The sequence below is a fragment of the Desarmillaria tabescens genome, assembly GCF_030435595.1.
Source record: "Desarmillaria tabescens strain CCBAS 213 chromosome Unknown EV420scaffold_12, whole genome shotgun sequence".
Lineage (NCBI taxonomy): Eukaryota > Fungi > Basidiomycota > Agaricomycetes > Agaricales > Physalacriaceae > Desarmillaria > Desarmillaria tabescens.
The window spans coordinates 531720-559110 of record NW_026848311.1 but is presented as its reverse complement, the minus strand read 5'-3'; the positions used below and the strand labels follow the sequence as shown (position 1 = coordinate 559110).

The 27391-nt window shown below is 46.1% G+C and overlaps 10 protein-coding genes across 10 annotated transcripts; 4 read left to right on the top strand and 6 right to left on the bottom strand.

Annotated features, from left to right (window-relative positions):
* Positions 1-1326: 1326 nt before the first annotated feature.
* Positions 1327-3950, bottom strand: EV420DRAFT_1532876 (cytochrome P450). The gene is made up of 12 exons (XM_060472736.1): positions 3500-3950; positions 3297-3445; positions 3064-3236; positions 2937-3000; positions 2795-2879; positions 2497-2739; positions 2430-2443; positions 2153-2381; positions 2064-2106; positions 1891-2016; positions 1698-1841; positions 1327-1646 (listed from the first exon to the last, which is right to left on the bottom strand). The coding sequence occupies exons 1-12, from the start codon at positions 3693-3695 to the stop codon at positions 1556-1558; spliced, it is 1557 nt and encodes a 518-aa protein (XP_060332591.1). The 5' UTR covers positions 3696-3950; the 3' UTR covers positions 1327-1555.
* A 216-nt stretch (positions 3951-4166) lies between these two features.
* EV420DRAFT_1532872 (UbiA prenyltransferase family) lies at positions 4167-5427 on the top strand. Its single transcript, XM_060472735.1, has 5 exons — positions 4167-4403; positions 4451-4835; positions 4885-4967; positions 5028-5270; positions 5319-5427. The coding sequence occupies exons 1-5, from the start codon at positions 4323-4325 to the stop codon at positions 5379-5381; spliced, it is 855 nt and encodes a 284-aa protein (XP_060332590.1). The 5' UTR covers positions 4167-4322; the 3' UTR covers positions 5382-5427.
* A 778-nt stretch (positions 5428-6205) lies between these two features.
* EV420DRAFT_1267680 (cytochrome P450) lies at positions 6206-7859 on the bottom strand (the record flags this gene model as incomplete). The annotated part of the gene is made up of 10 exons (XM_060467400.1): positions 6206-6287; positions 6337-6477; positions 6536-6640; positions 6690-6958; positions 7008-7021; positions 7072-7180; positions 7222-7352; positions 7401-7540; positions 7603-7779; positions 7834-7859. 10 exons carry the CDS (start codon positions 7857-7859, stop codon positions 6206-6208), a joined length of 1194 nt encoding a protein of 397 aa, XP_060332589.1.
* Positions 7860-9116: 1257 nt separating this feature from the next.
* Positions 9117-10555, top strand: EV420DRAFT_1670983 (S-adenosyl-L-methionine-dependent methyltransferase; the record flags this gene model as incomplete). The annotated part of the gene is made up of 8 exons (XM_060479059.1): positions 9117-9149; positions 9199-9230; positions 9284-9376; positions 9433-9450; positions 9501-9572; positions 9632-9737; positions 9795-10080; positions 10143-10555. 8 exons carry the CDS (start codon positions 9117-9119, stop codon positions 10334-10336), a joined length of 834 nt encoding a protein of 277 aa, XP_060332588.1. The 3' UTR covers positions 10337-10555.
* Positions 10556-11185: 630 nt separating this feature from the next.
* Positions 11186-13643, bottom strand: EV420DRAFT_215595 (cytochrome P450). Its single transcript, XM_060481250.1, has 15 exons — positions 13445-13643; positions 13297-13397; positions 13103-13238; positions 12954-13051; positions 12806-12902; positions 12681-12753; positions 12394-12629; positions 12276-12342; positions 12049-12226; positions 11829-11995; positions 11679-11777; positions 11615-11625; positions 11540-11564; positions 11479-11490; positions 11186-11427 (listed from the first exon to the last, which is right to left on the bottom strand). The coding sequence occupies exons 1-15, from the start codon at positions 13569-13571 to the stop codon at positions 11241-11243; spliced, it is 1614 nt and encodes a 537-aa protein (XP_060332587.1). The 5' UTR covers positions 13572-13643; the 3' UTR covers positions 11186-11240.
* Positions 13644-13720: 77 nt separating this feature from the next.
* EV420DRAFT_215214 (uncharacterized protein) lies at positions 13721-16140 on the top strand. Its single transcript, XM_060481248.1, has 22 exons — positions 13721-13776; positions 13830-13939; positions 13997-14015; positions 14069-14145; positions 14199-14297; positions 14365-14374; positions 14441-14458; positions 14512-14537; positions 14598-14623; positions 14674-14708; positions 14764-14788; positions 14847-14858; positions 14915-14930; positions 14984-15029; positions 15080-15180; positions 15242-15329; positions 15384-15418; positions 15476-15504; positions 15556-15580; positions 15634-15769; positions 15822-15890; positions 15946-16140. Exons 2-22 carry the CDS (start codon positions 13878-13880, stop codon positions 15958-15960), a joined length of 969 nt encoding a protein of 322 aa, XP_060332586.1. The 5' UTR covers positions 13721-13776; positions 13830-13877; the 3' UTR covers positions 15961-16140.
* On the bottom strand, positions 15946-18615 carry EV420DRAFT_215355 (cytochrome P450). Its single transcript, XM_060481249.1, has 17 exons — positions 18425-18615; positions 18249-18368; positions 18186-18197; positions 18076-18136; positions 17907-18021; positions 17807-17858; positions 17672-17754; positions 17591-17612; positions 17428-17532; positions 17285-17374; positions 17045-17239; positions 16981-16994; positions 16758-16931; positions 16570-16699; positions 16338-16515; positions 16265-16281; positions 15946-16211 (listed from the first exon to the last, which is right to left on the bottom strand). Exons 1-17 carry the CDS (start codon positions 18530-18532, stop codon positions 16059-16061), a joined length of 1629 nt encoding a protein of 542 aa, XP_060332585.1. The 5' UTR covers positions 18533-18615; the 3' UTR covers positions 15946-16058.
* Positions 18616-19440: 825 nt separating this feature from the next.
* On the bottom strand, positions 19441-21937 carry EV420DRAFT_1532789 (cytochrome P450). The gene is made up of 12 exons (XM_060472734.1): positions 21448-21937; positions 21266-21395; positions 21018-21209; positions 20824-20972; positions 20657-20772; positions 20474-20602; positions 20258-20424; positions 20183-20205; positions 20057-20138; positions 19899-20012; positions 19704-19847; positions 19441-19646 (listed from the first exon to the last, which is right to left on the bottom strand). Exons 1-12 carry the CDS (start codon positions 21656-21658, stop codon positions 19571-19573), a joined length of 1533 nt encoding a protein of 510 aa, XP_060332584.1. The 5' UTR covers positions 21659-21937; the 3' UTR covers positions 19441-19570.
* A 1725-nt stretch (positions 21938-23662) lies between these two features.
* Positions 23663-25093, bottom strand: EV420DRAFT_215089 (uncharacterized protein). Its single transcript, XM_060481247.1, has 7 exons — positions 25062-25093; positions 24885-24993; positions 24676-24769; positions 24488-24620; positions 24323-24423; positions 23815-24266; positions 23663-23760 (listed from the first exon to the last, which is right to left on the bottom strand). Exons 2-6 carry the CDS (start codon positions 24914-24916, stop codon positions 24084-24086), a joined length of 543 nt encoding a protein of 180 aa, XP_060332583.1. The 5' UTR covers positions 24917-24993; positions 25062-25093; the 3' UTR covers positions 23663-23760; positions 23815-24083.
* Positions 25094-26147: 1054 nt separating this feature from the next.
* Positions 26148-26561, top strand: EV420DRAFT_1247078 (uncharacterized protein; the record flags this gene model as incomplete). The annotated part of the gene is made up of 1 exon (XM_060466698.1): positions 26148-26561. A coding segment is annotated over one exon (414 nt), but the record flags the coding sequence as incomplete, so codon positions are not given.
* Positions 26562-27391: the final 830 nt, after the last annotated feature.

Sequence of the window (27391 nt, the reverse complement as noted above, 5' to 3'; positions counted from 1 at the left end):
TCTAATGCCGTACTCGCGCTTATAGGTGATTCTCGCCTTCTCCGCCTGGTTGACATTAGTTGACTCCCCCGATGACCGAGGGGTGGTGAACCATCCCTAGGGATACTTAGTTCCATCGAGTTACTATACGAAGGTGTGATATCTTTAGAGACGGGATCATCTTGTTTCAATCATCACCTTAGAGTACGCACCTAGATGATTATCGATGCATATTTCACCGTGCGGTGATCGCAACTTTCGATTGCGCAAACGTTGGATGAGAATTATTCACAAGGGCATGTGGACAACCAATTCAAAGAACGTTTGCGACTTGATAATCAAGATCATAATGACACTGGCCTCGAGCGACATCACAGCCCATACAGAGATCCTGGCGAACTGTTCAAATAACAGGTGGTGGTATGTTCGAGTCCTGAGGATGGGATGGGCTGTTGCGTGGGCGTAGGTGGGCATAGTGCAAGGACCTTCATATTGAAGCAATGGAAAGAATATAGGTGAACGGTACAACGGAATGGTAATTCAGATTAGCCACCGCAATATAGACCCGGAACTGTCATGAGATAGTTCCGGATACTAAAATCGTCTCCAGAACTTAGGACAACTAGGCCAATAGGGAGAAAAGAGGGCAGCTTCCAGTCCGTGGTGGGTTGGTAGAGGCCTGAGCCTGCCGCTGCATAGATCAAAGAAAGGTCTATCAGAGAAAGATGAACACGTATTCCATCCTTCCCAATCTCGCCTCCTCGCCACAAGGTTCGTTGCGCTTGCCAGATGTGTTTGATGTCAGGGATAGCGATATTGTGTTTTTACCCTCGTTCCTGAGCACTTTGGACTTCGAAAAGAGTATCACAGCTGGAAGATGGCTAGCAATACATGGTAAAGTATTGTCGAAGTCATCCGTGACGTGATGCGTGACTCTGCACGACTAATGGCCGGTCCGGGCCGGTCACCATGACATCTGTGACTAACGCGACCAACGTTAACAAGTTGTTCTTCATCCCACCACTCAGGTGGTCTGACCTCCTTCACTTGTATTTAGCATACGGTATGTATGCCTATAATAATGTATTTGCAATTTTTTGGAATGTGTAGCCATGGATAAGCGCTTATATTATCCAAACAGGGTCAGTCACACCACCGCTATGAGTCGTGCGTGACTCGTGACTGAAGTACGCAGACTCAGTACTTACTAGTACGCAACCACTACGGAAGGCCTCTGAGAAGTCTTTGGCCTATGCTACGTGTTCTTACAAAGACACACCACTGTATTTCCCACCCAAAATTGCAGGTAATTTTGTCATAGCAAATAGAAGGAGATATATGTTAGAATCGTGGGGAGGCTGTTCTCGAACGCAAAATAGATTATATCTATGGCAAATACAACATGGAGGATACCTACAAGATATTCAGCGTTATATACTACGAAATCCTTGCAAGAATAAGAAACCAAGTAGTAAGTGAATCCATGCAAGAAACCAAATGGCCACTGACTGTAATTGCTATGCCACGAAGCTCAAAACCTCGTAATACACCAGGCATTTGACGCATTAAATGAGAGTTATGAGACTATCTGGCTCACTTTCTCCTTTACGGCCATAGAAATTTCGGCTGACCTGCAACTAAATCCCACTTTATAATCCTCAGGAAATCTGAAGACGTCTGTCAGTCCTAAGAGCTCGATTTGAAGACAGAAAACGTACGTTACAAGCCCAGATTTATAACTCGGGTCAAAGGGGAGCTCTCGGCCACTTAGATCTTTTGGCTTTTCGATATTCACGGTGGCCATTAGTCCTGAAATGAGAAGGAATAGGTTGTTCTCGCCGAGATGACGACCTGGACACACTCTGGAGCAGGCGTAAGGAAAATTTGATCTCATAGCTGTACTACTCTCACCGTCGTCCGAATCCGAAAGCATAGGTAGCAGGGTCGGTGGCCGTGTGACTAACGCATTCTTTAATGTGTCGTTCTGGAGCAAACTCAGCCGATGGTATACCACTCTTGTCGTCGATAGAGATGGCCCTGCTCAAAATTCAAGAGCGTCCAAACCATTCCAATACAAAACATACCAAACATTCGGCATCACAATTGTACCTTCGGGAATGTAATAGCCTTGTTTCCTGTGAGTTATCGGTAGTATGGCTAAGGATTTGCTCACCTTTGTAGTAGTCCGCCTTGTTTGTTTTGCGAGCGATACTCAACGGAAGGGCCGGCTTCCAACGAAGTACTTCTTTCATGGTCGCCTCAATATAAGGCATCCTAGCGCGGTCTTTTACAGTAGGAAGGCGGTCAGCACCAACGACGGAATCGATTTCCTGCTGGATTTTCCTTTGGACATCAGGGAAGAGGGCCATGGCCACGATAAATGAAAGGATTGAAGCATAAGTCTAAACAAACATTCAAGGGAATGTAGCTTATGAGGTACTCTTGCTTACGCTTTCTCCACCAGCTTGAGCGATGTATATTACTAGACATCAACTCAATGAAGAGAAGGAAACTTACCACCGTACATTGCGCCTGCCGCCCAGCGCACCAAATGGTCTTGTTCGGCTCTCGACAAGCCAGAAATTTCAGTTTCGAAGTTTTCTAGGCAAGTACGAGTAAACGATGGACGAGCAGTGCCACTCGCCATGTCGCGCTTGACGTGTTCAAAAGGGCGACTGATCATGGACCAGATCAGATTGCGTCCATATTCAGCCATACTGGGAATTATATTGAACGGAACCCAAGAAGGGATGTATCGAACTAGAAAAAAAATATGATTCAGATTCTGTTTTGAGCATGAGGGCGACTCTCATACGTGCGGGTACAAAGTCCACAAGATGGGCTCCTGGTACAGTCGACTTTCCGATCATTTCCATTGTAGTCTCGGCTTCAGTAATGTACTAGGTTTAGATTATCATCAGTTAGATGAAAGGTTTCTTGCGAAGGACGAAGTGTACAATATCTTCTGGTGTTTGAACCGAAATGCCATATGTTACGGACATAATGATACGCCCCGCAGTCCTATCGTTACAACCCACAATCAGGACCGGTGCTGCTGAGATAATAATTTTCTCGGATACTCACAGCCTCAGTTGTTTGATGAAACGATGGGGGGTATCGAGAATACTGCTGAGATACATTGCGACAGCGTCTTCTTGGAGACTGTGATACTGTTTTACTGTCTCGGGATTCAGCGACATGTGACACAATTTCCTGTGTTGTTTAAAAGTGGACCCATAAGGTAGCATTGGTACGCTCTACGAGAAAGACATGATTGTCACGATTGCATTCTATTACTATTGGGACTCGACACGTACGTTATCCAGACCCATCATATCACCAACCATGACAAAAGTGGGCCTATCAGAATAGAGATTTGCTTTGTCATTCAATAGATCGACGACCGTGTCCATGGTATTGAGTACAAGGATTCCGCGTCCCAAGGCCTTCATATAAAATAGGTCGCCTAGGAGATCACGAATTTTAGCATGGGTAAGGTATTGCTGGAGACGATACAGACCAAACTGTGTTTTCCATTCTGTGAACTTGATCCAGGGCCTGTGAATTGGAATATCAAGTAAATTCCCGAGACAAGGTAGTCCAGGAGGACCGGGCGGTAAAGGAAGTCCTCGAGACTGTGAGTTGTTATGCGACTTCCGTCTCCACAGGTGCAGGACGGCGCCGAGGAGAAGAAAAGCAATTATGTAGAAAGGCATGATTTGTTGTGAGAGGAGTTGTCTGACTTTCTTGGGGAGAATGGTCGTCAGAAACGACGCGGTTCTTTAAATTGGTTCTTGATTGAACGATTGCCACCCAATTACGGCCGGGCTGATGACTTGGTTCGCGAACAAGGTAATTGAAGAGCTGGCGGTCATTGCGGCTGGCAACTGTGGGAGAAAAGAAGTGATATGGTGGTGGGTGCGGCGGGTACATTACTAGGCGCTGGAAAAAGAGGAAGCAAGACGCCGAGGTTACCTTTTAGGAAACACACGATCAGCACGTAATAAGATTGATGATCGGAGATGGTAATCATAGCAGTACATCAGAATCGTCAGCGCGTTATCATGGCCGTTGTATAGCAATTCATAGAAGGGCCCCACATGAATTGGGGGTATCACATCGCTGAGGCATGATGGAAAACCGGCTCGGACTTTTCCGGGGTAGCATCATTCAACCGTTTGAGGTCTCAGGTGTTCACTCGGACCAAACTCTCGCCATTAGGCAGGTACTTACTGTGAGCATTGATTTAGTTATTGTGACAAGATACCATGGACAATTAGGGACTATGGATGGTTTAAATTCGCCCATCTCTGCTGCGATGACTTCAGGGCATATATATCATTATGATGTCAACTATCAAGTACCAGCTCGAGACCCTCTACTTATTCACTCGATCGGATTATAAAACCATTTTTTTCCCAGTGGTAAATCTATCTTTTTGTATGCCATGCGATACTCATTGGCACGATAGTTAATCTACTCTCTGGCCGTCTCCGACAAGTTCACCTTTAGATCATTCATTTGGACAGTGATTTGGCTATGGCTCCACCTACTTCAGGCAAATGTCTCCAATCAAATGTTCAGCGGGCATGAGGATAAATTAAACAAGCCTTGGCGTCCACTTCCATCTAGAAGAATTACCCCAAGGCAGGCGCGTATTTTTTGGTGGTGCCTTACCATCCTTTGCTTCACGGTTTCCGCTTTATGTGGTCGTGTCATTCTTTTCTCAAGTGCAGCGCTCACTTTGGTTGAAATTTTGCACGACGACATTGGTCTCAGCGGAAATCTCGTCCTGAAGAACCTTTGCAATGTGGGAGGTTATATCACGTTCGAACTAGGTGCAAGTGCTTGCTTTAGTATGCGTCTTTTACTATGATCTCTGCTTTGTCGCTTACCAATTGCCAGATTCCAGACACAACTTGGATCGCAACTCTCTAACAGCCCTGATCTGCAGTGGGGTCTTAATTTTCACTACGATCTCTGCTCAGGCAAGCCCGTCGCTCATAAATGTAGACATCATTCACCTATGAAGCTTAACATTCGCCTAGGACTTTGCCGATGTCAAAGGCGATACGTTGTCGGGACGTCGTACCTTCCCAATCGTTGCACCGGAGGGTTCTCGCTATTATATCCTAGCGATTATACCTCTCTGGTCCGGCTCACTTGTAAATTTGTGGAATCTTGGCCCAGCCAGTGGTTCCCTCTTTGTTGCCTTCGGAGCATATGTTGGGTTTCGTTTCTTTCGATTCAGGGATGAACGGTCTGATAGATACAACTATGTCTGGTACAACGTGAGTGATATATGGTCTTTTCGAGTCTTTCTTATCTTGAGATACCAGATTTGGCTCGTTATAGCACATGCTTTACCGTACAATACTCGTACCCATTTCTTGCTTTGGTGAAAATAAGACGTGAATTCCACGGAGTATAACAGATGCCATGTTAGACTCTGAACTGTAGGAACTAAGTAATACGTCGAGCAAAAATTCAGTATAAAGCAAAGAATTAGGATCTTGAAAGTAAGGAAGGGAGCATTCAAAGAATTTCAGCATACGGAAACCACGATCGATGCCTTCAACTTGAAGGCATCTGCAAGCTAACACTGGGTAGCCATTCCAAGGTGTATGTCGCAAAAAGTTCTAATTCAAAGCTCGAGCTGGGTTACTACTGGTCAATGACGATACGTAATATCATCCGGGCTTGAAATTGTTCCTTGATTCCGATCATTTACTTGGGCGCAGAAACATTGACTGTTCTCGTTTCAGTGTGATGACTGCTACTTACCTCAGTTCCTGACATCTAGGATCCAGCTGTTTGGCGCATCAGAACTCCTTCAATATCAATTACAGGGACCTCAAACTTAATATCAGTTACTTTGCCTAGTGTCACTTGTGCAGCGTGCTGCTCAAGTATCCATTAGGGAACAGCAATATCGGGCTTCTTTGGGACTTCTTGGACAAGCTTGATTTTAGCATTACTATAAATATTTTTCTTCATCCACTCTATGGAGTTAGAAAACCGAACTGAACCGTAGACCACTTTACGGCCATTCTTTCAATGCCCCCACGAACACGGAACTGAACTGAACTGATGTCTCTCCATCAGTACCCAGAAACGCGTTCAACCCGTATATTATTCACTATAAGGTCAGCCGAAATTGCTACCGCGGTGAAGGAGAAAATAGATAATATTTTAAATCGCCCTGATCAGAAAGGTCCACTTGTAATTACGATCTTTCTCCCGATTTCTTAAGAATTTCTAGTGCAGACTTCCTAGGAACCAGTCTACATGTATATGGCTTCGGGAATCTAAGGAAAATTAAGTGCCCCGCAGGAGAATATGAAGAAAATGGTCTACGCAACAAGCCCGGCTGTGAACTCGAGCACGGGATATACAGGTTTTCCGTCTTCCACACCCGGAACAATTTCGAACAAAATCAACACTCTTGCAACGAGGAGGTAAATGTACAGGTCGGCGAAGTGTAAGCCGGGGCATCGTCTGCCAACAAAGTAAGCAGCTGAAAATACTAGATTTGAGTACTTGCCTTCTTCCAAACCCATAGGTAAGAACTCGTGGATCGAGCGCTGGTTCCAGACCTTCAAAGCGGCTAGGCAAAAACGACTCCGGATTGGGGTAGACTTGGTCATCGTGAAGCATAGCCCTGAAGCAGATGCGTGAAATACGAAGATTTTTCAATAAGAAGTACGCACCACACATTCGCCATGACCCATGATTTCTTAGGTATCCTGTATCCATTGTATTTCTCTTCCTGGACATTGCTATGTGGCATCAGTGGAATCGGAGGGTACATTCGATGAACCTCTTGGATGATACAGTCGATAAATGGAAGGGAGTCTCGTTGTTGAAGGTTCGGCAGTCGCTCGGAACCAATGATGGTTTGAATCTCATCGAATGCACGTTGTTGAATCTCAGGGTGGTTGGCCATAAGCGCAATGAAGTTTAGGAATACGACTGTTAGCTATCAACGTCTCTGATTAATTTCAGAAGACGAAAAGAGATAATCTTACTGTTTCGGTGCCGGCTGAGAATTTATCAGTGTCTTCGATCACACAAATATCGACCAAAACTTACCACTAAATAGGCTACCTGCAGCAAACATTATGACATCTTCATCTTCAATCGAGTGCGTCTTTGAAAGACTCTCTAGGTTCTGCTGCACAAAAGATTGTCGTACATTTCCCTACATTGACGTGGCAGGCATGATTAATTGTGAGTGTACACAAGGGATCCACACACCATCTCGTTCTTCAGGTCGTAGAATGGCTGTCTCGTTACTTCGAAGAATAATTCCCTAGATTCTCGAGCCCATTTTTGAAAACCTGCACCAGGTAACCAAGCCGGAACCCATTTTACTAGCGAATAATGTGACAGCGTTGAGGAGTGAGGGGAGCGAGACTTACAGGCAGGTATGAAGTTTACCGCCCATCTTCCGGGCTGAAACGCCTCTCCCGTTTGATGCATTACAGTTTTTGCAAGCTTTATATACTCGGTGCTAGGCTGGTGTCCGTACGCAAACAGTACTATGAGTTCCTGGATATTTCTTTTAAAATAGTGACGAGCAGTTAGCAAGTCCTGAAAACACAAATTTAAGCGCCTTCTTACGATTCTAAGATGTCGTTCCACTTAGTCGGGGATTGTAATAGTGCGTAGCACAGTTCCAGAGATTTCTCGTTTAGTAAATCACTCCAGAACGCACTGAAAATGCGTGAATTCAAAGATCTCTGTAACACTTTTCGTAGCTTCTTCAATCTCTCTCCATAGAAAGTGAAGCCAACGTTGCTATAGAAATTGATTCGTAAGTCGCTTCACGGTGACAGACATACCAAGACCTACTTTTGCCGTCCGAGGAGTTCCATCATTGGCCAACTCGGTCGGCAAGCAAAGGCAGCTCCTCGTTTCTCAAGAAGATCATCCACCGCGTCCTTTGTGTTGATAATTATAACTGAAGTTCCCATCATGAAAGGCGCCGAAATAAGAGGACCTGCAGAACGAGGTTATAGCTGGGAACAATGTGAGTAGTATCGATGCGAGACGGTACCCAATTTCTTCGCATATTCAGCGTATACCTTCCATCGATATTCCTTTAGACCTTGAAGGTTCCCGACACCTTGATTTATTCCTTGCTCAGCCTGCTCTGGGTAACAAGAAAAGACCAGTGCGTACTCGGTGGTATAGGGACTCGCGTCTTGCATACTCTTCTGATAAGAACGCAACAAACCAGGCAAAAAAATAATGCGAGTTTGTGAATCATTGGTTGGTCGAGGAGTAAGCGCCGGCCTGAAGATAAGCCAACAAGGAAAGGCTAAGTCAGACTTCTGCCACTTAAAAACAACAAATAGCGGCCGGGACATGGTAAGTATAGATACCGGTATCTTGCCCAGTAAATACAGTGCATCAACTGCGTTCAGCACGGAGTCCGAGACGTAGGAATTCAACATAGTTGCCGGCAAAGCCGATCCGGAGATAATACGGCATCGGCTATCAGTTCAGTTCGGCATAGAAAACCTGGTTCGCTTCAGGTCTACTTACTCTTTCATCAGGTGAATGAGAAAGTCGCGCCATCTTTTTGACTTGATTGTTGGTGTTGGATAACACGCGCACCGTGTGATCAGGCACGTTTGCCTAGCGGGTTAGGAAAGAGCAGTCCATGTTTGCTTGTAAGGCAAACGAGTACAGAATACTACGAAAACTAGCTACTTATATACCTTTCTGTATCTTCTAGTACTTTCTACACCTTAGTAAACCTTTACTCAGCAAGACTCGGGCTAACTGGACATCGCGCCAGCTTGCACAGCCACAGGGTCATCAATATTCCACGGTTGGTGCATGCTATTTTTCAAACCTTGACTTGATGATGGAGACCAGTCGCTACTCCCGAATCGGAGCTAGTGCCAGTATCAGTCGCATCTTTGGAGTCTGCGATGAATCATGATCATCATAGCCTCTAGGCCCGTCCAACGGCATCTTCTTTTCCGTGCTCTCGGGGGCTGTGCAAATTCGCTGTACCCCCAACAGCTGGGACCAAACCGATTCCTTCTGATTGTTGGCCTAGTCATTCTGATAGAAGGCCAGCGATTCTTGAGCACTACATTGAAGATTCCTGTATACCCACATCGATGGCTGCAATGGATAGCCGTTATCTTATGCGGGTGGGCCGTTTCTTCCTTTCGTGAGCTTTGGTTCACGTTCATGCTGTAGGACTACAACACGGCAGGTTCAGAGTGGCAACGGTATTTATTGCTATCCCTTCCCCGTTTCAAATGCCCAGACCGTTTACCTGCAGACTTGACGAACTGCACAATGGAATACGGATATTCCTAGATGGCCAGCTGTCCTTAGCAGATATCAGCAATCCGCGTGAAATTATCGATATTGGGTAGGTGGCATTCAGAATGTTTCTATTTATGTCGAGCTCTATGAACGACAACTTAGGGCGGGATCGGGAGCATGGTAATTAGTGAGCATCTACTAAGCTTGACGTGCTCTGATGTTCGTGTTAGGGCTCTTCAAGCCGCTCAGATGTTTCCTGAGGCTCATGTCGTTGCATCAGATATAAGTCCGCTGCCACCCCGGTTTGTTTTCTCGTGTTCTATTGCGATTGAAAATCCTTTCTGATGTAGAGGTTGTCTAGTCTATTTCCTCCGAATGTAACATTTGAAGAAATCGACATCCTCAAGCCGATCTCAGGCAAACAAGAGTGTTTCGACGTGGTTCATATTCGTCTCGTGCTTTACCATGTATGTCTGCGATATTCCCTGATGTCGTCACCAAATCCTTGAGAAATCCCTCTCCAGATCCTAGAAAAACATATTCATGACGTTCTTGAAAAGGCCACGATGATGCTCAAACCCGGAGGCTGGCTCCTTATTGAAGACTTCGGGAGACATACTGGCCATGAGACCAGTAAAGGCCCTGCGATGGCAACGTTTGAGAAAATGTACATCGGGATGCTTCGTTCAAAGGGTCTGGATCCTATTATCGGTGAACACGTGCAGGAATACCTGAAGGAACTGAACTCGTTCAGTGAGATCAACGCGAACTGCGAACGCCTTGTACTTACGACCAATGAAGACAACGCCGGTAACCATCCTCGACACATCTTTCTTCACGAGCACCCGCGTTAATGAATATTTTTGTTTCAGGCTCAAAAGTTCGAGCTCTGTCAGACGCAGTGAGAGTCACTATTGAAAGACTCGTCACAGGCGTCATCGGTGAGGATATGAAGTCAGTAGGTCTGACGCCGGAGCTACAGAAAGCATGGAAGGACGAACGAAACGATCCGGCATTCCACACGACCTATGACTTTTGGTTTACCTGGTCTCGAAAGAAAATGTAGAATTACGACGTTCCTACTGTTACAATGTTTTGAATTAGCTTCTACAAGCCTCCTGGCCTTATATTGATAGCAAGACACTGTTCATAGCTAAGTATCTGGTTAAGTGTTTAGATCTGGGCATTATTCAGACGAAGGTCGTGAATCGTGATGAACGTGCCTGTCAGTCCGGATCACCACTCGCCATAAATGATTCGCGTTTTTCTCTATGCGGGTGGTGTTAACACCAAGAGAGGTCTCGAGATTAGCTTTGGACACCGGCTTCGTCTCGCTATCACTCATGCAGCCCACCTAGATCAGGAGGTAGATGTTACGTAGCAAGCGTACTGCTACCAACAGTTGAACAGGACACCCAGCGGAAGAAGCAGATCGCTCCATAATGCAGAACCATTCTTCACGTCTTATAGGCAGGCGATGCGGACCTTCGGCATAACACCGCAATGCAGCATCAGGAAATAACGTCAGAAAAGTCAGAAACGTGTAGCGGCGAACTAGACATTTCGCATGTCTGTGTCGCTTGGCGAGTTTGCACTCAAGGCCAGCCTGTTCTGGGAGTTGGGGAGAAATATCTGGAGAGAATGTCAGTAATTGCGGAGGACTGGACAATAATATTGAAAAGATCGGGACGGGCAAGAAAGGGATATGCTGGTGCCGGCTACGACGCCGGGGTCAAAGGGTATGCACTGCTGCAGGAGTTAATGCTCTTTGGGGAGGTTGCGACATTTCGACCTGCTTATAGGCAAGCTAGCGAGAAGAGGCGCCTTATTCACAGAGTTCGTCAATTGATATGTATATGACTGCACATCCCACCAAGATAAGAATTGACATTCATGAATACATCACTTGTTACGTCGAATAAAAAAAGGCGAAGACGGAACAGGAAGACGCGGAATGGATCACCCCATCACTACTGCGTCGACCTCTCGACCACCTTCACGTGTAACGGGACCTGTGCTCCTTCATTGGTCTTCCCGCTCACAAGCGGGATGACCATCTGAGAACCAGGGTACTCTCGCATTACAGATCCGTCTTTAGGAAGGCTGAACTCAAATATCCGGAGCAGTTCTACAATGACCACTTGGATCTCCATCACTCTGTAAGAGTCATTCCGTGAGTGGATGCGACACGACCAGGAGAAAACTCACGCAAATCGCCAACTATGATACCAAGTTAGAAGAGATGTCACACAGATAATGATTTGCTTACCCAAGACAAGAACGAGCACCAGTACCTATATAATACGGTCAAGACGCGTTGCAACTCAGAAATGAGGAGGCTTACTAAACGTCATACTAGACGGTTTGACTTAGCAGGAAGATCAATTAGCAAATGTGACTTCACTTACAGGTTCGCGTACACCCCAAGCGGCCCTTGCTTCTTATCATTGTCAAGGAAACGCTCAGGATTCCATTGACCGGCGTCTTTTCCCCATATGCTCGGCATACTGTTATAAGGACATGAGGGACATACCGGTGGACGCAATGCGGAAACGCACCGATTGTAAACATACAGAGACGCGATAACAGTCTGGCCCTTCGAAACAGGGACTTCATTCAAGGTTCTTCCGTCCTGTGTTCTAATGGGTTCTGCTAGGGGAAGAACTTCATCCCTGCTCGGCATCCTCACGAGCGAATGAATGGTGGGATGCAAACGAAGGACTTCCTAAACAAGTCAAAGATGAAACTGTGCTAGCGCTTTGGTATAGTTACACGCACTTTTATAGCAGCGTTCAAGAACGACATAGAATCGTAGTTAGCTAATGATGAGATCTGTCCTTGGCAAGCTTCAATCTCCTCGCGAATCCTGGCTTGATGCTCCGGATGCGAACTCAGCTCGTATAAAAACCACGCCAAAGTCGATGCTGTGGTTTCATGACCAGCGAAAATGAATGTGCTAGAGAAGATTAAGACAAGGTCAAGATACAATGAGCTAGAATGCTCACGCTAGTTGAGACAGTATTTCATCATCAGTCATCTTGTCCTTTTCATCATCAGAGAGATGCGATTTCGCTACGGAAGGAGTGTCTTGAATCGAACGAGACGAAGATATACACGACGTACCTAAAAGGCTGACAATATCTTTTTCGGACAAATCGGCTTGCCCGGCGACAACAGGGAGTCGTTCTTGGAATATCTGCTTCGCGACTACTTTAGCCGTGCGGCCGAAAAGCGTAAATCGTGTGCTCTCCCTGCTCGCCATTCGGTCTTTCATGATTTTCAGTACACGATCAGGTAAATATCGCCATAGACTTCGGATGTACAGTTCTTTCGTAGAAGGGTTTATCTGGGCGTCACCGCTGGAGAATAGTCAGGGCCTTGTTATGATCGTAGGAATAAGTTAAACATACAGGAGATTCGTCACAGCGGCTCCTAGTTCGCTGTGCTCACCGTCAAGCATACCAAAGTGGTATCTAAACGAGGCTGTATCATGGGATACTAAGTACTTTCGATGTATAACGACGGAGTAACACACCTGTGCCAACGATGTCCAGAGCAACTTTACGCGTCCATTCCAAGACATTTATTGCGCCTGTGTGATCGTCCGAAATGTCCTTGAGGCGTTCCACGAGCTGTATATGTACGTAAGTATCTCGGCAATGTTCCTTCAATTAAGCGCCTACCCTAGCGCCACAGGATTGTAACATAGGCAGGGACTGGTGTAGCTGTGCAGACGAGAAGGCGATACTGAGCACTTTGCGTTGGTGCTGATGCTTTTCCCCTGTCAAGAGGTTAGATTATGTGCGACTATTTAAGAGCAAGTGCTGAGAACCTTGCACCGAGAGTATTCCCTGTCCAAGCAGAAGATCCAACACAAAGATCGTGTCTCTAGTCTTGATGAAACGATAATCAGAGGAGTGGAACATATGATGCAGGGCTTTGGGGTCCGAAACCATCAGGATATCTTGCTACGTGTGCCGATTAGGACATCGCACCAACAAATTAAAACAGAGACCTTGTACTCACAGCGAAACACCCACTTGTCCGGTAAACAGCCCCGTACTTGCGAAACCAATCCATTTCCAAGTCTCCGTGGTTATTCTGGTGCCGGCGCATCCATTCATGACCTTGCAACGGTGAATACGTCGACGTGGAAGAAGACATATGTTGTTACCTAAGAGAAACGATGGGTTCGGTGGTCCTCGGATTCGTATCGACTTGCGTGTCCATCGTAAAAGGAAATTCACAAGAAAAGAGAGGCAAATAATCGCAACAGTAGAAGAGATAGTGATGCTGGCCATGAGGCCTTGAGGAGGGACCTCTCAAGATGGGTTCCATTTTGTAAAGTAGATGATGGTGTTGCTAGACGTAATATCGACCCGGGCCGGGTTCCGAGTTTCGAACCACTCCGTGGGTGTCGGGCCGCGGTTCGTTTGTTACATCAGATTCATCAATACCCGTGTTTTCTCAACTTGTTGATGTTGATCCTTTCTTTTGTCATATCTCGTGGGTCACGGTTATTCGCAACGTAACATCTTTATGTACTTACCACCTGGCAGGCTTAGGTCCGTTCTGTACTTGCATCTTCTCCAAAGTCAATCTTGTAGATGGCACCAACGTTAGGACCAACATTTGGACGCCTGTTAATATCTTTTGTAATCGACCTCATGTATGTGCTTCATTACTTTGCCGATTCAGCGTCATAATTGACGCCACGTTTCGGTAGATTCTATGGTGTATCATTGGCAAGCCTTGGTTCTGTCGAAATATATCCTACGCTAATCCATACTAATCTTAGGTCTTGGGTTTACTGTACTTTCATCGTTTTAGTCAACGCGATTCTCTGAAAACCAAAGCGGTGGCCTTTTTTCTTATGCGCGTGCTCTACTAGACCTCAAGTTCTAGTCCTGATTTCTTTTCTCTGGCAGTCTCTTTTCGACTATTCAAGTCAGCACATTCAGCGCATGGATCTACAACAGTTTTGTCGACAATTTCGGTGACCTAGAAAGCCTCAACCGTCTACCCTTGTATGTAGTCCCTTAGGAAATCCTTCTTCAACAACCCACTGGCATCTAACGTCGGCTTTGTTTGTAGATCGACCATTGTATGTTCAAGTTAAGCGTTTTAAGCGTTGCCTTGTCTTACTGATACCGTGTTTGGCTCTTCATAGGTTCAACTACTTGCTGATGTGAGTGATCTATTTGCACACGTGTGTCCCTGACTATAGCTGACTGTATTCAGTACATCGTTTCTTTCATTGCTCAAGGGTATGTTCACGAAAGTTGAACATCACTTCGTCTTTGCTTCGCTGATACTAGAATTTGTAGGTTCTTTGTATTCCAAATCTGGACCTGTAAGCACTGCCTGCCTGTCGGTGTAATGTATCTTCACCTTGTGACATAGTTAGCCGAAAAAATCTGTGGTACACTACCCCGGTGGTGCGTCAATCCTCCCATGCCCAGTTTTGAGCATTTGTTGACTGATCATTTTCAGGCGGTACTGGCCCTAGTGAGCATCAGTACGCGAACTTCTTTCGCTACCTTCAGGGATACTGAATTTTCTTGATGGATTACCAGTCGCTGCAATGAGTAAGTATCCATGATTGTACCTGTATTCTTCTATCGAGTCTTGACATGGAGCATAGTACAAACAGTTTCAGTGTAAGCACAAGCTCAGACTCGTTGGTCTTAAGTATGCTGAGTATTATTGCTAGCGCTATGCGATCTACCGTCAGTGGTATGGATAACAGAACAGATAAAGTCGACTACTTCTTTTCTGAAGTCGAGTTAAGCTCATAAAAACCCATTAGATCCTGGCCATCCTGCAGACGAGTGCAGCTGCGGCATGTGATGTCCTGATAACAAGCACTCTCTGCTTCCTCTTACATAGCAACCGGTCAGGAGTTAAAGCGTGCGTGGATATACATCTGTCCTTTCGTCACCATGCATTGCCTCTTACTGCCGACCTCCAGAACGGAAACGATAGTCGACTTGTTACTAGCCGTCATCATCAACCGGGGACTCGTGACAAGCATCACAGCGGTATTATCTCTGATTTTGGTAAGAATCAATTCTCGGCGCAAATTGTGATTTGGTTCCAATACATTCCTCCAGTACCTTTCTCCGAGTCTCCAACACACTATGACTTTGTACGTGGTCAAACTTCTCTTAAGTAAACTTGAAAATCGACTGGCTGCGATTCACAGTATGATTCCAATGAATGTGAATTGCCAATGTTCGACACCCTAGATGTTTTTTAAGAGCGATAGGCTGACTATCAAGACAGTCTACGTCATATCGGTTATAGGAAGGTCAGAAATGTCGAGTCGGTTTCTGTTTGACAAAGACTGAAATTGTGTTTTAGCTTGAACTATCGGAATCACATACGCTCGTCATCCAGTTCGAAAACGCAAGATTTATTGGACAATACAGGGACCACCGATATCATACCACTCAGGAATATAGGATTGGGGCATTCGGATGAGGCCAATATACGCATAGTAAGTTCTCATGTACGAAATATATTAGTAAAATTGTTAATTCACGGTCAAGACGATGACTCCTCCCTTCGACGATTACCAAGAACGTGAGGCCCAGGGGGAAAGAAAACATGACATAAAGGTAAGTCTCTTCAGCATTGTCCAGATTTCACCTTAATAACAGAATGTGCTGGCAGCCGACAATTAGATAATTTAAACCTAACTTCAACATCATGAAAGAGCGACTCGTCAACTCGGTTTTATGGAATTCAGTTACTCGTACTTGTCTTTACAAGAATATATATAGTTTTTATACAGAGCGGAGATATATAGGAACTTGGTTTCGACCCTGCTTGTCTCTGTCGCCCCGTACCCATGGTTGTAAACTAGAAGAAATTTTCAAAGACATTTCAAGACCAGTATCCTCGAACTGAATCTGCCTTATCCAGGAGCTAAGAATAGTCTGAAAACCAAACGTCAGCCGCCAGTCAACTGCGCAAAGAGGGAGGCAACTACCTTGTAGTTGAACAGAGCTGGTCAAAAGACAGGTTATCCGTTATACAAGTTCACTATTATATGTAGCACTTACCGAGCTGAATCCCGATGCAACTCCTAGGACCATCACTAAATGCTAATAGATTCCCCCAACCAGAGCACAACTGCTCTTGCGGAGGGAGGTCCTCCAGCCAACGCTCTGGTCTGAATGTATCAGCATCAGCCCAAATTGAATCTTGGCGATGGATTGCTATAATTGGTATCAAAACTGTCTGGGCACCATGAACGATTGGCAACGGTAAAGCACTCGTAAAAATGAAACTTACCTGGCCTGGCCTGACAACAACATGGTGTACGACCTGTCCGTTCGCAAGTTGTAGGGGTTGCCGCAAGGGAATTACATCCGGCTTTGTCGCCACTCGTTCCATGTAGGGAAGTGCCGGGTATAGTCGTAGACTGGAATTACCGACTCGCTTTCAATACCAGGTTTATAGACGTACAGTGAAGAACATACGTTTCTTTCAAGACGGCATGGAGATAAGGAAGCCCGTTTTGGAAATCATTGAACGTGGGATCCCCATTGATAGTAGATAACTCTTCGCGTAATCTCTGCTGCTTGTCCGGATGACGTGCCAGTTCCCAAATCGAAAATGAAAGGGTCGCCGTGGTTGTTTCAAATCCGGAGATACTGGACTTGGATTGAAAGGAGGTAAAAATCGGAAATGGGGCCTTCTCACATGAAAGTAGATATCTGGAGAACGATTGAATGGAGTTGTGAATCCTAGTTATTCAAAGATTCACCTGCTCGTATAGCTCTGATACGGACAATTTCTCCTCTGATGAAGCTCGAACTGCATGTTCGAATAAGACGGAATCCATAAAGGAGGACGCCGACTCACGGAGCCTACTCAAGAGGTCTTGCTGATAATTCTCCCTGTCGGAAGACTCGTCTGCCAGATGCTGGTACCGATTGACAAGTTCTTTTGCCACGCCGGACTAAAAGCGCATGAGAAACAGAAGAAGGTTTCAAATCCGACGAACTTGTATCGTTGTCTTCGCTAGCCCTTGACGCTGAATTTGCGGGATAGGTAAGTTGTTCAGAAACGGGAAACGTCGAAGTAGCATCAATGTCTACAGATATAATCTGTGAGAAGAGATAGGTGATCAACATAAAAAGAAGTAACCAAATATCCGAAATAGGTTGCGGCAGCCGGTATACTTGACTTCCTGGCGTTCAAGATGCGCCGAGCCTCTTCACTATTACCTTGGTTAAAATCATGCAGAAATGCCTTGAAGGTTACGCCTAATTAGCAGGGGTGGGTTTAATATATATCCGAAAGGACGTACAACACGCCCTATCACGTTCAGGCTGAGGCGAAGACCGGGGAGTCGTCAACAAAGGAAATAAACAGTTTTCAAAGAGCATACGTTGCCTTGCCTGCCCAGTCAATGGCATCCACTTCAACTCTGCTACCGCTGTCTTGTACCAACCGAACAAGATCACTAATAACCTGAATCCTGCGGCTTAAGCAGTAGCTTTCGTTGAAGATGGAGGAGCCTCACCTGTGTTGCCGCTTCTATTATATCAGGTGACATAGCTTTGACGTTATCTGCACTGTAGAATATTTTAACACTGTAGAGAAAAGGAGATGGACGACCCTACGTGAGTGCCGGCCTAGTAATACGCCGCATACGCTTATGCTCTTCTTCTCCCTCAACCCAGCCTAAACCCTTCCCCAATAAACGAGCCACGCGAGGTCGAACCACAGCACTGTGATCTGATCTCGGGACTTGAGCGCGTCAGAACATTGAATTTTTAGTAAAGAACGCACGGTAATCATAAATTCTCTTTTGGAGAATATGGGCTATCCCTTCTGGATCGCTTACGACCAACTGGAACTTTCATGGTAAAATCTCGTGCTCTGTGTAGTGGAAGACTTACAATATCTGGAGCCTAGATCAATGTTAGAATGTGCGTTTGATCAAGAAAGATCCTTCTATTCACCCCAAATGCTGCTTTGATCCGGAAGGTCAGACCAATCTCCTTGATCCACTTGCGATACACACGACCGGGCTCGTCCATGAAAATTGTCTTCTCGTGGCCCCATAATGTAGCAGCGCCTGGCTAGAGAGTAGAATTTCATTATTTTATTAAGTAGATATTCTGATCAAAAGACCTACGGGTAATGGAAGTAGACGCAAAGGGGAGCTACGCCATGGCAGGACCACAAGCACGACAAAGGCAATACCAGAAATGAGAGTGCTTATTAAAAGAACACTGAGAGACATCGTCACACTAGGTGTGTCCACACCGAAGCCTTTGGGATATCGGTATAAGATAACCGTTAGCTAGCTTCGTTCCTTATATGGCGAACCAGTGTGTTAGTCAGCTCCGTTAGAAACTTGCTTGAAGCCTTTACAAGTATGGCAGTTGTTCATCAATCCGTCTGTTTAGCTCAGCTCAGCTTTCGATGCATCAAGCTTTGTCGCTTGCCGCACCAATCGGGCGCGCTAAAGACATGCATCCCTTCTGATCGAAGCCAAGGAATCGGATACCGCGGTTTGTTCGGTCCTTCGCCTAGGTCAAAGTACCGTGTGTTCTGATATCTGGTCTTCAAGGCACTTATCGTCTCGGGTTGCCCGGTTGCCGTATCATCTGTTATGCAAATGTTATTGTCATCGATATCGCCAGTACTGAGAAGAATCTTGCCGGGACAATCAATTCCGATTGTTAAGTTCTCCGGATTGATAACAACAGTGCTCCTAATCCAAACTGGATCCAACATCGGAGTCATTCAAACGAAACTGAGAAACATCTATGAGGCGTGCAATTACGAAGCAAAGGCTGACCCCGGGTCAGCCGTCTTCAAGGAGTGACTAATGGATGCCGGAAACTTGGCGCCTACCAACTATCTTCCGAGTACATGAAAACTGCTGGCAACTACTCTCTATTGAGCAGTGGACCGGGGACTGATAAGGGGCACGGTGGCGAATGAGCGTAACGAGACGGGCACGGCGAGGATCGCGCTGTAAGGACAGAATAGAATGTATATCCTAGCGGGCGGTAGGTCGCTAAGATATGTGGCTGTGAAAGGAGCGAAAATTGACTGTATCGGTAACTAATTAAGAGTCCGTACGACTGTACCTGCAGTCATGGCTCGTACTCTCAACACTCTCTTCAGAGGCAATTTTCACGTCTTGATATGAAGCTTCACGTTTGCATTTTAAGACGGGATCCTAGTGTAATCTCTTCTGGGCAATACCCCGATGGCGATTTTTCGAAGGCATGAGATGTTTCATTAGCATGAGTTCCTCCGCTAAGGAGATCTATAACGAAGCATACAAGAGCGACTCTAACTGCCTTGATCGAAATTGGATGTCGCATATGAAAGGATGAGGGTGACTATTGAACCAGAAAATAAGGCGCTCAGAACCTTATCGGGCTGAAGAAGAAACTCACTATGCCAATCCAGTATGTATTTTGAATTCAGGTATAATTTCAATTCCGCGTGAATCTACTGCTTTCCTGAGGTCAAGTGTAGCAAGTATCGTTGCGATTGCTATCCAGAGACTGTCACTAGCGAAATGGCGGCCCACACAAACCCTGTTGAAAATTTGAGTGGTGTTCCGGTTCTTCACTCAGCCTAGCCCATACCTTCGTCCGAATCCAAACGCTTGAGTGAAATGTGGCTCTCCGTTTGGGGGGAGAAAACGTTCCGGGAGAAATTTTCGAGGATTTGCGTAGTGTTCCTCTCTGAGGCTCATTGCTCTAAAAGAAGGTCAACAACTGCGGTTGAAGGAGGGGAACGTTACCTTATATTGGCGAAAACTACCGTCCCTTTGGGAATGAAAAAGCCGTTAAAGTGATCATCCTCGGAGAGACGATGGGGAATGCCTATTGATGTCAGAGAGCGTTACAAAAGACTCAAGAAGCCAGACCTAGAGGTGAGATCGGGAACCATCTGAAGATGTATTAATCCATTGATGACCGAAGAAAGTCGGGATAAGACGAACCGTATCGTTTCTTGAAGTACTGCTTCGACATAAGGGAGGTCTTTGCGATCCCGGAATTCGGGAAGCCTCTTGCCTTCAAGATAAGCGTCAATCTCGTTTCTGGCCGTCCTTTGGCACTCAGGATGAAGGACCATGGCGTAAAGAAAGACGCCCAGTGTGGCCCAAGTCTACGTATCGCTTGACACGAGCGGCTGTTCAGGAAGAATATATGCTTACAGTATCGTATCCTGCTCCATAGAGTGCACCTGCTACCCCTTTAATAATAGTTTCTTGGTCAATGTCGGGATCACCGTCAATGGCGTCCAGTTCGTGTTTCACAAAACAGGGCTCAGCAGTTCCCTCTACCTGTTAAAAATTGGCGTAAGCAATATACTATTGTACAGGAGCAGCACTTGGTACCATCTGTGTCTTGAGTGTTTCATACGGATAATCCTTGAATCTACGAACTATAGGGTAGGCCTCACGAGCTTTGGTGGCATAAAAAGTACCAGGAAACCAAGACGGGAAGTGTCTTACTGTACCTAGAGTGAGTAAAAGGGAAGATCAGAAAACGAGAGACCTCTGACAGAATGGAAAGAAATCAATGGGAGTGTTTCCCCCGGGACCACTAGATTCGGCCACACGGTTGACCTCATGAGTTATCTTCATCCAAACGTCATCATCCGAAGTAATCCTTTGCCCGTACGTTATTTCCACAATAAGTGAAGCCGAGAATCTGAAGGCTGAGCCTTTACGGATTGAAGAAAGTGACCCAACGCACCGGCGAAACTGTTCGTAAGCTTTCCCCGCATCCACAGGAAGCTCAGAAACCAGACGCCTCGCTTCCCTAACTTGGATAGAGTTGAATTTGGTTACTTCGCGACGTCCGAGGTAGTTCTGCGCCATTCTTCTTTGAATCGTAAATTCCTTTCCTGGGCATCGCGAGAGTGTCAGACCTGGCGTCCACCCTTGGCTATTGGGATATGTTCACGTTGCCAGTTACAGGAAAAAGAAAGGGAGAGGACTTACAGCTGAAAGATAGGAGCATTCGGACGATCACTGTATTTAGAACCTCGTTTGTCGAGCAGATCTGCTGCGACTTCGACGCTGTCAATAATAAGTATATTTCGACCCAGAACATGGAGATAGACCAGGTCGCCTAGAACAGAATGTCAGCACCGAGTGGCCTTTAAATATGCGAAGGCGTATACCATAAGTCTTGGCCCATCGGTGAAACGTTTCGGGAACGTCAGTGAATGTAATGAACCGTAAGTGGCCAATGAGAGGGTCTGCTGGCGGACCCGGAGGGTATGGTGTCCGAACCGATCGTCTCCATAAAGTCCACATAGCAGCAACTAAGATGCAAGCGAGGCAGTATGCTGCGGAAGATAGCGAACTAGAAATGTTGAGTACGAATTCCATGTTATCTTTGGATATGAGAATCTGAATAGTAACTGTGTACTTGACTGTGAACAACGATACTATATCATAGATCGTTCACTGTACGACCGTGGACCCAGGGTTGGGAACTAGCTTCAAATCCCCCCTCCCCATTTGCTTCACAACATCATGATGTAATTTTCCAAGTCGCTGAGACGGCCGTGAATAGAAGACGCGCCCGGGTTTCTGGCAGTGAGAAACAGAACTAACAATCAATCTGTTGAGCTGGCTTGATTGATGGAGGTTGATGGCAAGTCGACGGCACCGAGTTAGTGGTAGTCGTAGTCACATCAGTCGGCCCGAAAAGTATCGGAGTTTACTAAACTACTTGATACTGATGCTAGGCCTAGGATGTTGATTGAGCTTAAGCTAAGGTCTGGGATCTAATAAATGAGGCACTGATGCATCAATTCAAAGGATATCTTTACCCGCTTTTAAACCGGCTTGGGTCCACATGTCATTTCAATCTTTCGTAAGTTGTAACGGACTCCGCCGTGTCTCTAAGTGTCAATTTACACCTGGCTGCATCTACCCCGTCCCTCTCTTCTATCAATAGGTCTGCATCGTCATCTGCCTACGAGAGACCAGACGCCTACTACTTGTTTTTTTATATCGAAATCAGCATCACTGTAACTTGTTCCTATCCACTGCCATTCGTCATTCAAATATTCATCTTTGCTACTATTCTTGTGAGGCGGCAGGCCCTAGATCCTAACCATTCTTGATATGCGTAATAATATTCAGTCGTTGACTTTTGGTTATTCGAATATAGTCAATCTCACTAATACTCTGCTTATTGTGCCAGTTGTTGGTTGGCTATTTGATCGTGGTCGAGTCCTTTCGCTGCCTTCCTTCTATTATCTTGCTTGTTTCTTGAAGGTGGCAGTACTGCGGGTCTTATCTTCCGACTTGACCAACTTCATGTGTGAACTGAATTTCTAGATTGGCAGGAGATGGTGAAGACGACCTACAGATGAATATTGTTGTTTCTATGCCTGAATTGTGAACTTTTCTTAATTTTTACTCAAAGTGCGTCTGGTATATGCCCCGGCTATTCAGCGGAAGAAAAGGGATAGCCTATAGGTGTCAACATCGAACGGTTATAAGGCGTCGAGGGTAAGTTCTTCAGTTTCACAGTGATGTCCGACCGCGTAAAGGATACTACCAGCTCCATTGACCATGTCGAACTCTGACAAAGGAACATTCACATTCGAAATATTGTATCCTCGAACGGATAAGGACCACCCGCCTTCTCCTCGTCCTACGCTTCCCGACTAGCAGCCCAATTCTCACGAACTTCATCCACAGGTTCCCCCGTCAGGATCACACTGAATCTAAGCTATAAAATGCTCTGAGTACTCGATATAATGCATCATCGCTGCACACACTCTCTTATCTCGCTCCCGGTCCACCTCAGTGAGCTTTACAGGACATTCTATTGGAGACCGGGGACCTCGGATCCTCCATAATGTCGGGCCATATATCACATAAACGACATACCAGCCGACGTAGGAATTGCGGACCGTCGATATAACAGCGCAGAGCCACATCAGGGAAAGAAGTGAGCAGATCGCCCTGCGGGAGAGATGCGGCCCACAAACGCAAAGGAAGCCTGCCATGCAGTAACACCTTCGTCATCTTGTGCTATCAGTTGGCGAGTCTCCGCTCAGGGTCAGCCTGTTCCTTGAGTTCTGGCAGCAAGTCCGAAGGAATCTCCAACGAGAGAAGGGTTAATCGAGCATAGCGATGAGTTTCCCTCATAAAGAATAGTCTCAAACAACCTGATGCTCTGAAAATAAGGGATAGCGACAGCGCCTTGCTAGTCGGTGTATAAGACGATATTCGCTGCCCCGGAGGGTTTGGAAATCGCGTTGGACCGCGAGAGGTCTGGATGAATGAGACAAGGGACTGCAAGCCCACCGATATATATTGCTGCAACAGCTGAAGAAGTTCGGGAAGGCCGGAAGACTTCGACCTCCTCAGCAGCGAGCTAGGACATGGGGAAGAAGACGCTGCGCCGGACGTTTGGGATTCGGCTCGCCGATGTGCTAGACGGCAAGTACCTTGAATGTAAAAATCCGTTCCTGCAATAGAAGATCCGAGTTATAATCAACTTATAAGCAAGCGAAGATCCTTACAAGGACCACAGTGTCCCTCAACAGTCTTGAACCAATATTGCTTGTCAATGACACTGGATAGGCTCAATCCTGTATCTTTCGGCATCAGGCTCTTTATTGTCCTTCTCCTTGAAAAACAAACTCCCAATATGTGAAAAAGGCCGTTGACGAAGATTTAAATCAAGGAATAACATTTCCCGCATCACCGCGCCAATGTCTTCGTAACATATTGAACCAGCGTTTCTCCAGCGCAACGCCGTCTATACGCTCCATGAATATGACATCTGATCCTAGGGCAGATCGAGCTTCCGGCATGCTGCTCCGTACCAGTACGCGTCAGGATGTTCGATAACGTCTTGTACACATTCCATTGTGGCTACGTCGCTGGCTGTAGACAAGTGTGCATTACCTACGAGTACGGAGGGAATACGTGCCAGGGCGTCACGTCCATTGTTAAATTTGAGAAGGAATATCTTATCAGAGTCAAAATATTAGATTCGATGCATTAGAAAACAAGACAGAGAATGACCTTGAGCCTTCCGACCGAACACAGCATTGTGTACCAACAGCCGACGACGCGATACTTGGGAGGACATTTGCTCTGAAGTTTATGCGACGAAATACTTCGTTCTAGAGGTAAAAATAAAAATGAATAAAAATGAAGCCAAATAAATAAAAAAAAGTAAAGACATACGAAGCGCGCCGTTACATGACCACTCATGATCGGACCAACCTAGAGTTCCGGTGATAACCCTGTGAACCAACGGCCGACGCCGCGATATATTGGAGAGCATTTGCTTTGAAGTTGGCACGACGAATACTTCATTCTAGAGGCAAAAAAAGAATTAATAAATGCTAGCCAAAGACAAAGTAAAGACATACGAAGTACGTCGTTCCATAGCCACTCTCCCTCATGATCGTACCAACCTGGAGCCTCCTGTATATACGCTTCGGGTGACACTTCAGACGAAGTAGCCTTCGAGAAAGAAGGTGAGACCATGATATCAGGAGACAGGGGGGAGACGGGCGAGACTTGGCGGAAGTGAACTTTTCTCACACCACCCTCAAGCCGCCGGACTGAATTTCCTGACCGATGAGAATGGCTGCACAAAATTATCAGCATAGAAACGCCGAATCCAAACCTTGCGACTCGTACGCATCCAGCCTCTCCGACGATATATCACATCTTCGAGTTCATCCCTAGACGCCTCATCGGAGTGCCGTCATACTCCTGTCAGAACATATCCACTTAGCCAAAGGTTACACACCTTTGTGATATCTTCGAGCCACAGCTATTGTGTAGTACGCAAGTGAAAGATCTTCTCCGAGAATATGGGCAAAGCAGAGGCTGGTCGCCTGCGTCTGCTAGGTACGCGCGCGGCGAGATTTCATGGGCAAAAAACGGAGATTCAAAATTCATAGATAATATCTCTGAAGAAAAAAACAGCGCGTCATTACTACCAATTCATAGGCAGCCAAACTGAAGCGAACGCACTTATACGAAAAAGCCCCAATGCTATCCATCTCCTCGTCTCTGACCGAATGTTCTGTACTCGCTGAAAAGCGCCCTTGACTTCGATAACATTTTGGTCTGCTGACTCTGGCGAATTGGCTGACTGCGCGCGCATGCAATTTTTTTGACGGTGGTAGGAAGAAGAGATCCGTCGGAAGTAGCCGAAGGTTCCGTGTTCTCTAAGACATGGTCAGTCATCCAAAACGCGTGCCTTCCACTAGCGATATGTCAAGTGTGAATGCTCCCTTACACGAGCGCGCCTCCCGTCCTGCTGTCCTTGTTTGAACGCGTAAAGACAGAAATTGAGCTCCTCGTCGTTGATCAAAATTCTGAGTCGGCTGTCAAACTCTTCTCCGGCCAACCTCATCTCTCGAGTAGGGGGAACCGACAGACTTTGTATAAATCCGTCGTCTTGCAAGCTAGGCAGGTAAAAATTCCCAGCCTTTTCTGCCACCTGCATATGATATTGACATTTACCTAGTACGAAGTCAAAACAAATCAATTGGCAGGCACCGCTGGACCGAGAGATCTTCTCTTTAAAAATTTCGAACATCTCTCGATACTCTGGCAATTCATCGGGGGATACAACGCTCTTGAAGATCCTCATCTGCTTTGACGACGCAAACTTTGAATCCTAACCAAGACAGTTCAAACTACGAGCCCATTCTGCCAGAGGAAGCAACAATCTTGATCTAAGAAGAGAAGGTGAAGATGGTTCAAGTCATCTCTTACTTTCTCAAGGAAGGTCTCGTCGAGGCGGGTGATGAAAGTGACCTCGTCGCACGGGTTCTACTTACTAAAGCTTGGGACGTGGAAATTCGCTCGTGCTATTGTCTATTCTCGTCCTATCCTTCTCAAACACTTCTTAGCTTCCCTTCTCACTGATGGCCACCTAAGTAGGATAGTGCAGAACAAGCCAGATAATGTAGGTGGGAATACATTTTCAGAGGCGTTCAAACATGCCTATGTGCACTTTACGCATTTCGGACGCTGTGATGAGGTAAACTCCGACTTTGCGCTCGCGGCTTTTACTATGCGTGGGATGGCCTTCCAGTGTTCCTCCGGTTCTATCATAATACCTCTTCCCATCTTTCCCGAATATGAGGCTCCACGTCCAGTTGGCAGTCTGGCGTTGGATAATTTTCATCGCTCGGATATTATTATCTTGGTAAAAGACAGGAACCGCACTGAGGTGTCTGATTTCTGTGATAACTACATTGAGGTCCCGTATATCGCGATAATGATGCACCTCGGGAAGTCTTGAGCTATCCTGTTTCTCACTCCCGACATCTACAATCTATCAAGTCATCATTCCCACAAGGACTCCGCATATTCGGCCATGCTAGCACCCGGAGAAAGGCTCCGTGAGTACGCATATCATGATGAAGAGTCGCTGGATCTTTTAAGGAGAATGAGGCCGGCCTAGACTTTAGGACCTGCGTGCTTCGACCAGGCGCAAGAGGATTGACAACAACGTTTGTTCCGCGCGGTGACCATGCTGCGGCTATTGAATATGCTCTAGATGGTTGACCTATCTGCAAGAAATAGTTCTGTGACTGTTGTGGTCTGTAAACAATGTTGAGTGGTTGTAATCTGATGGTCAACTGACGAAGTCAAAGTGGCTCCTACTCCGAGCATTGGGAGATGGCCGCAGGGTAGATTAATATCAACGGGAGTGCGCATGAGATCGCAATTCTGCGGCGGAAACATTTTCGGGGTTCTGATGAGAGTTATCAGCGGAACCCCGTTCTACGTTCGTGAGGGTAATCAAAGAATGGCCGTACAGATTTCTGCGGTTCAGTTCAGTTTTCGAACTCCATCGAGAGAACGAAGAAAGGTTTTTACGGCTGTCAACACCAAGTGCGTAGTGTTCATCAAGGAGCCCCACAAATGCCCGATGTCACCGTTCCTGAGTAGATGCTTGAAATATCGCCGGCAACAAATCATAAATGACACTCAACGGGGCCTTCAAAATTAGATTAAGGTCCCAGCAGTGACATAGAATTGATATAGGAGGAGTTCTGATGGCATAGATGGGACCAGTTAAGTTTAGGACACGCGGGCTGAGGTAGGCAGATAGGTAGT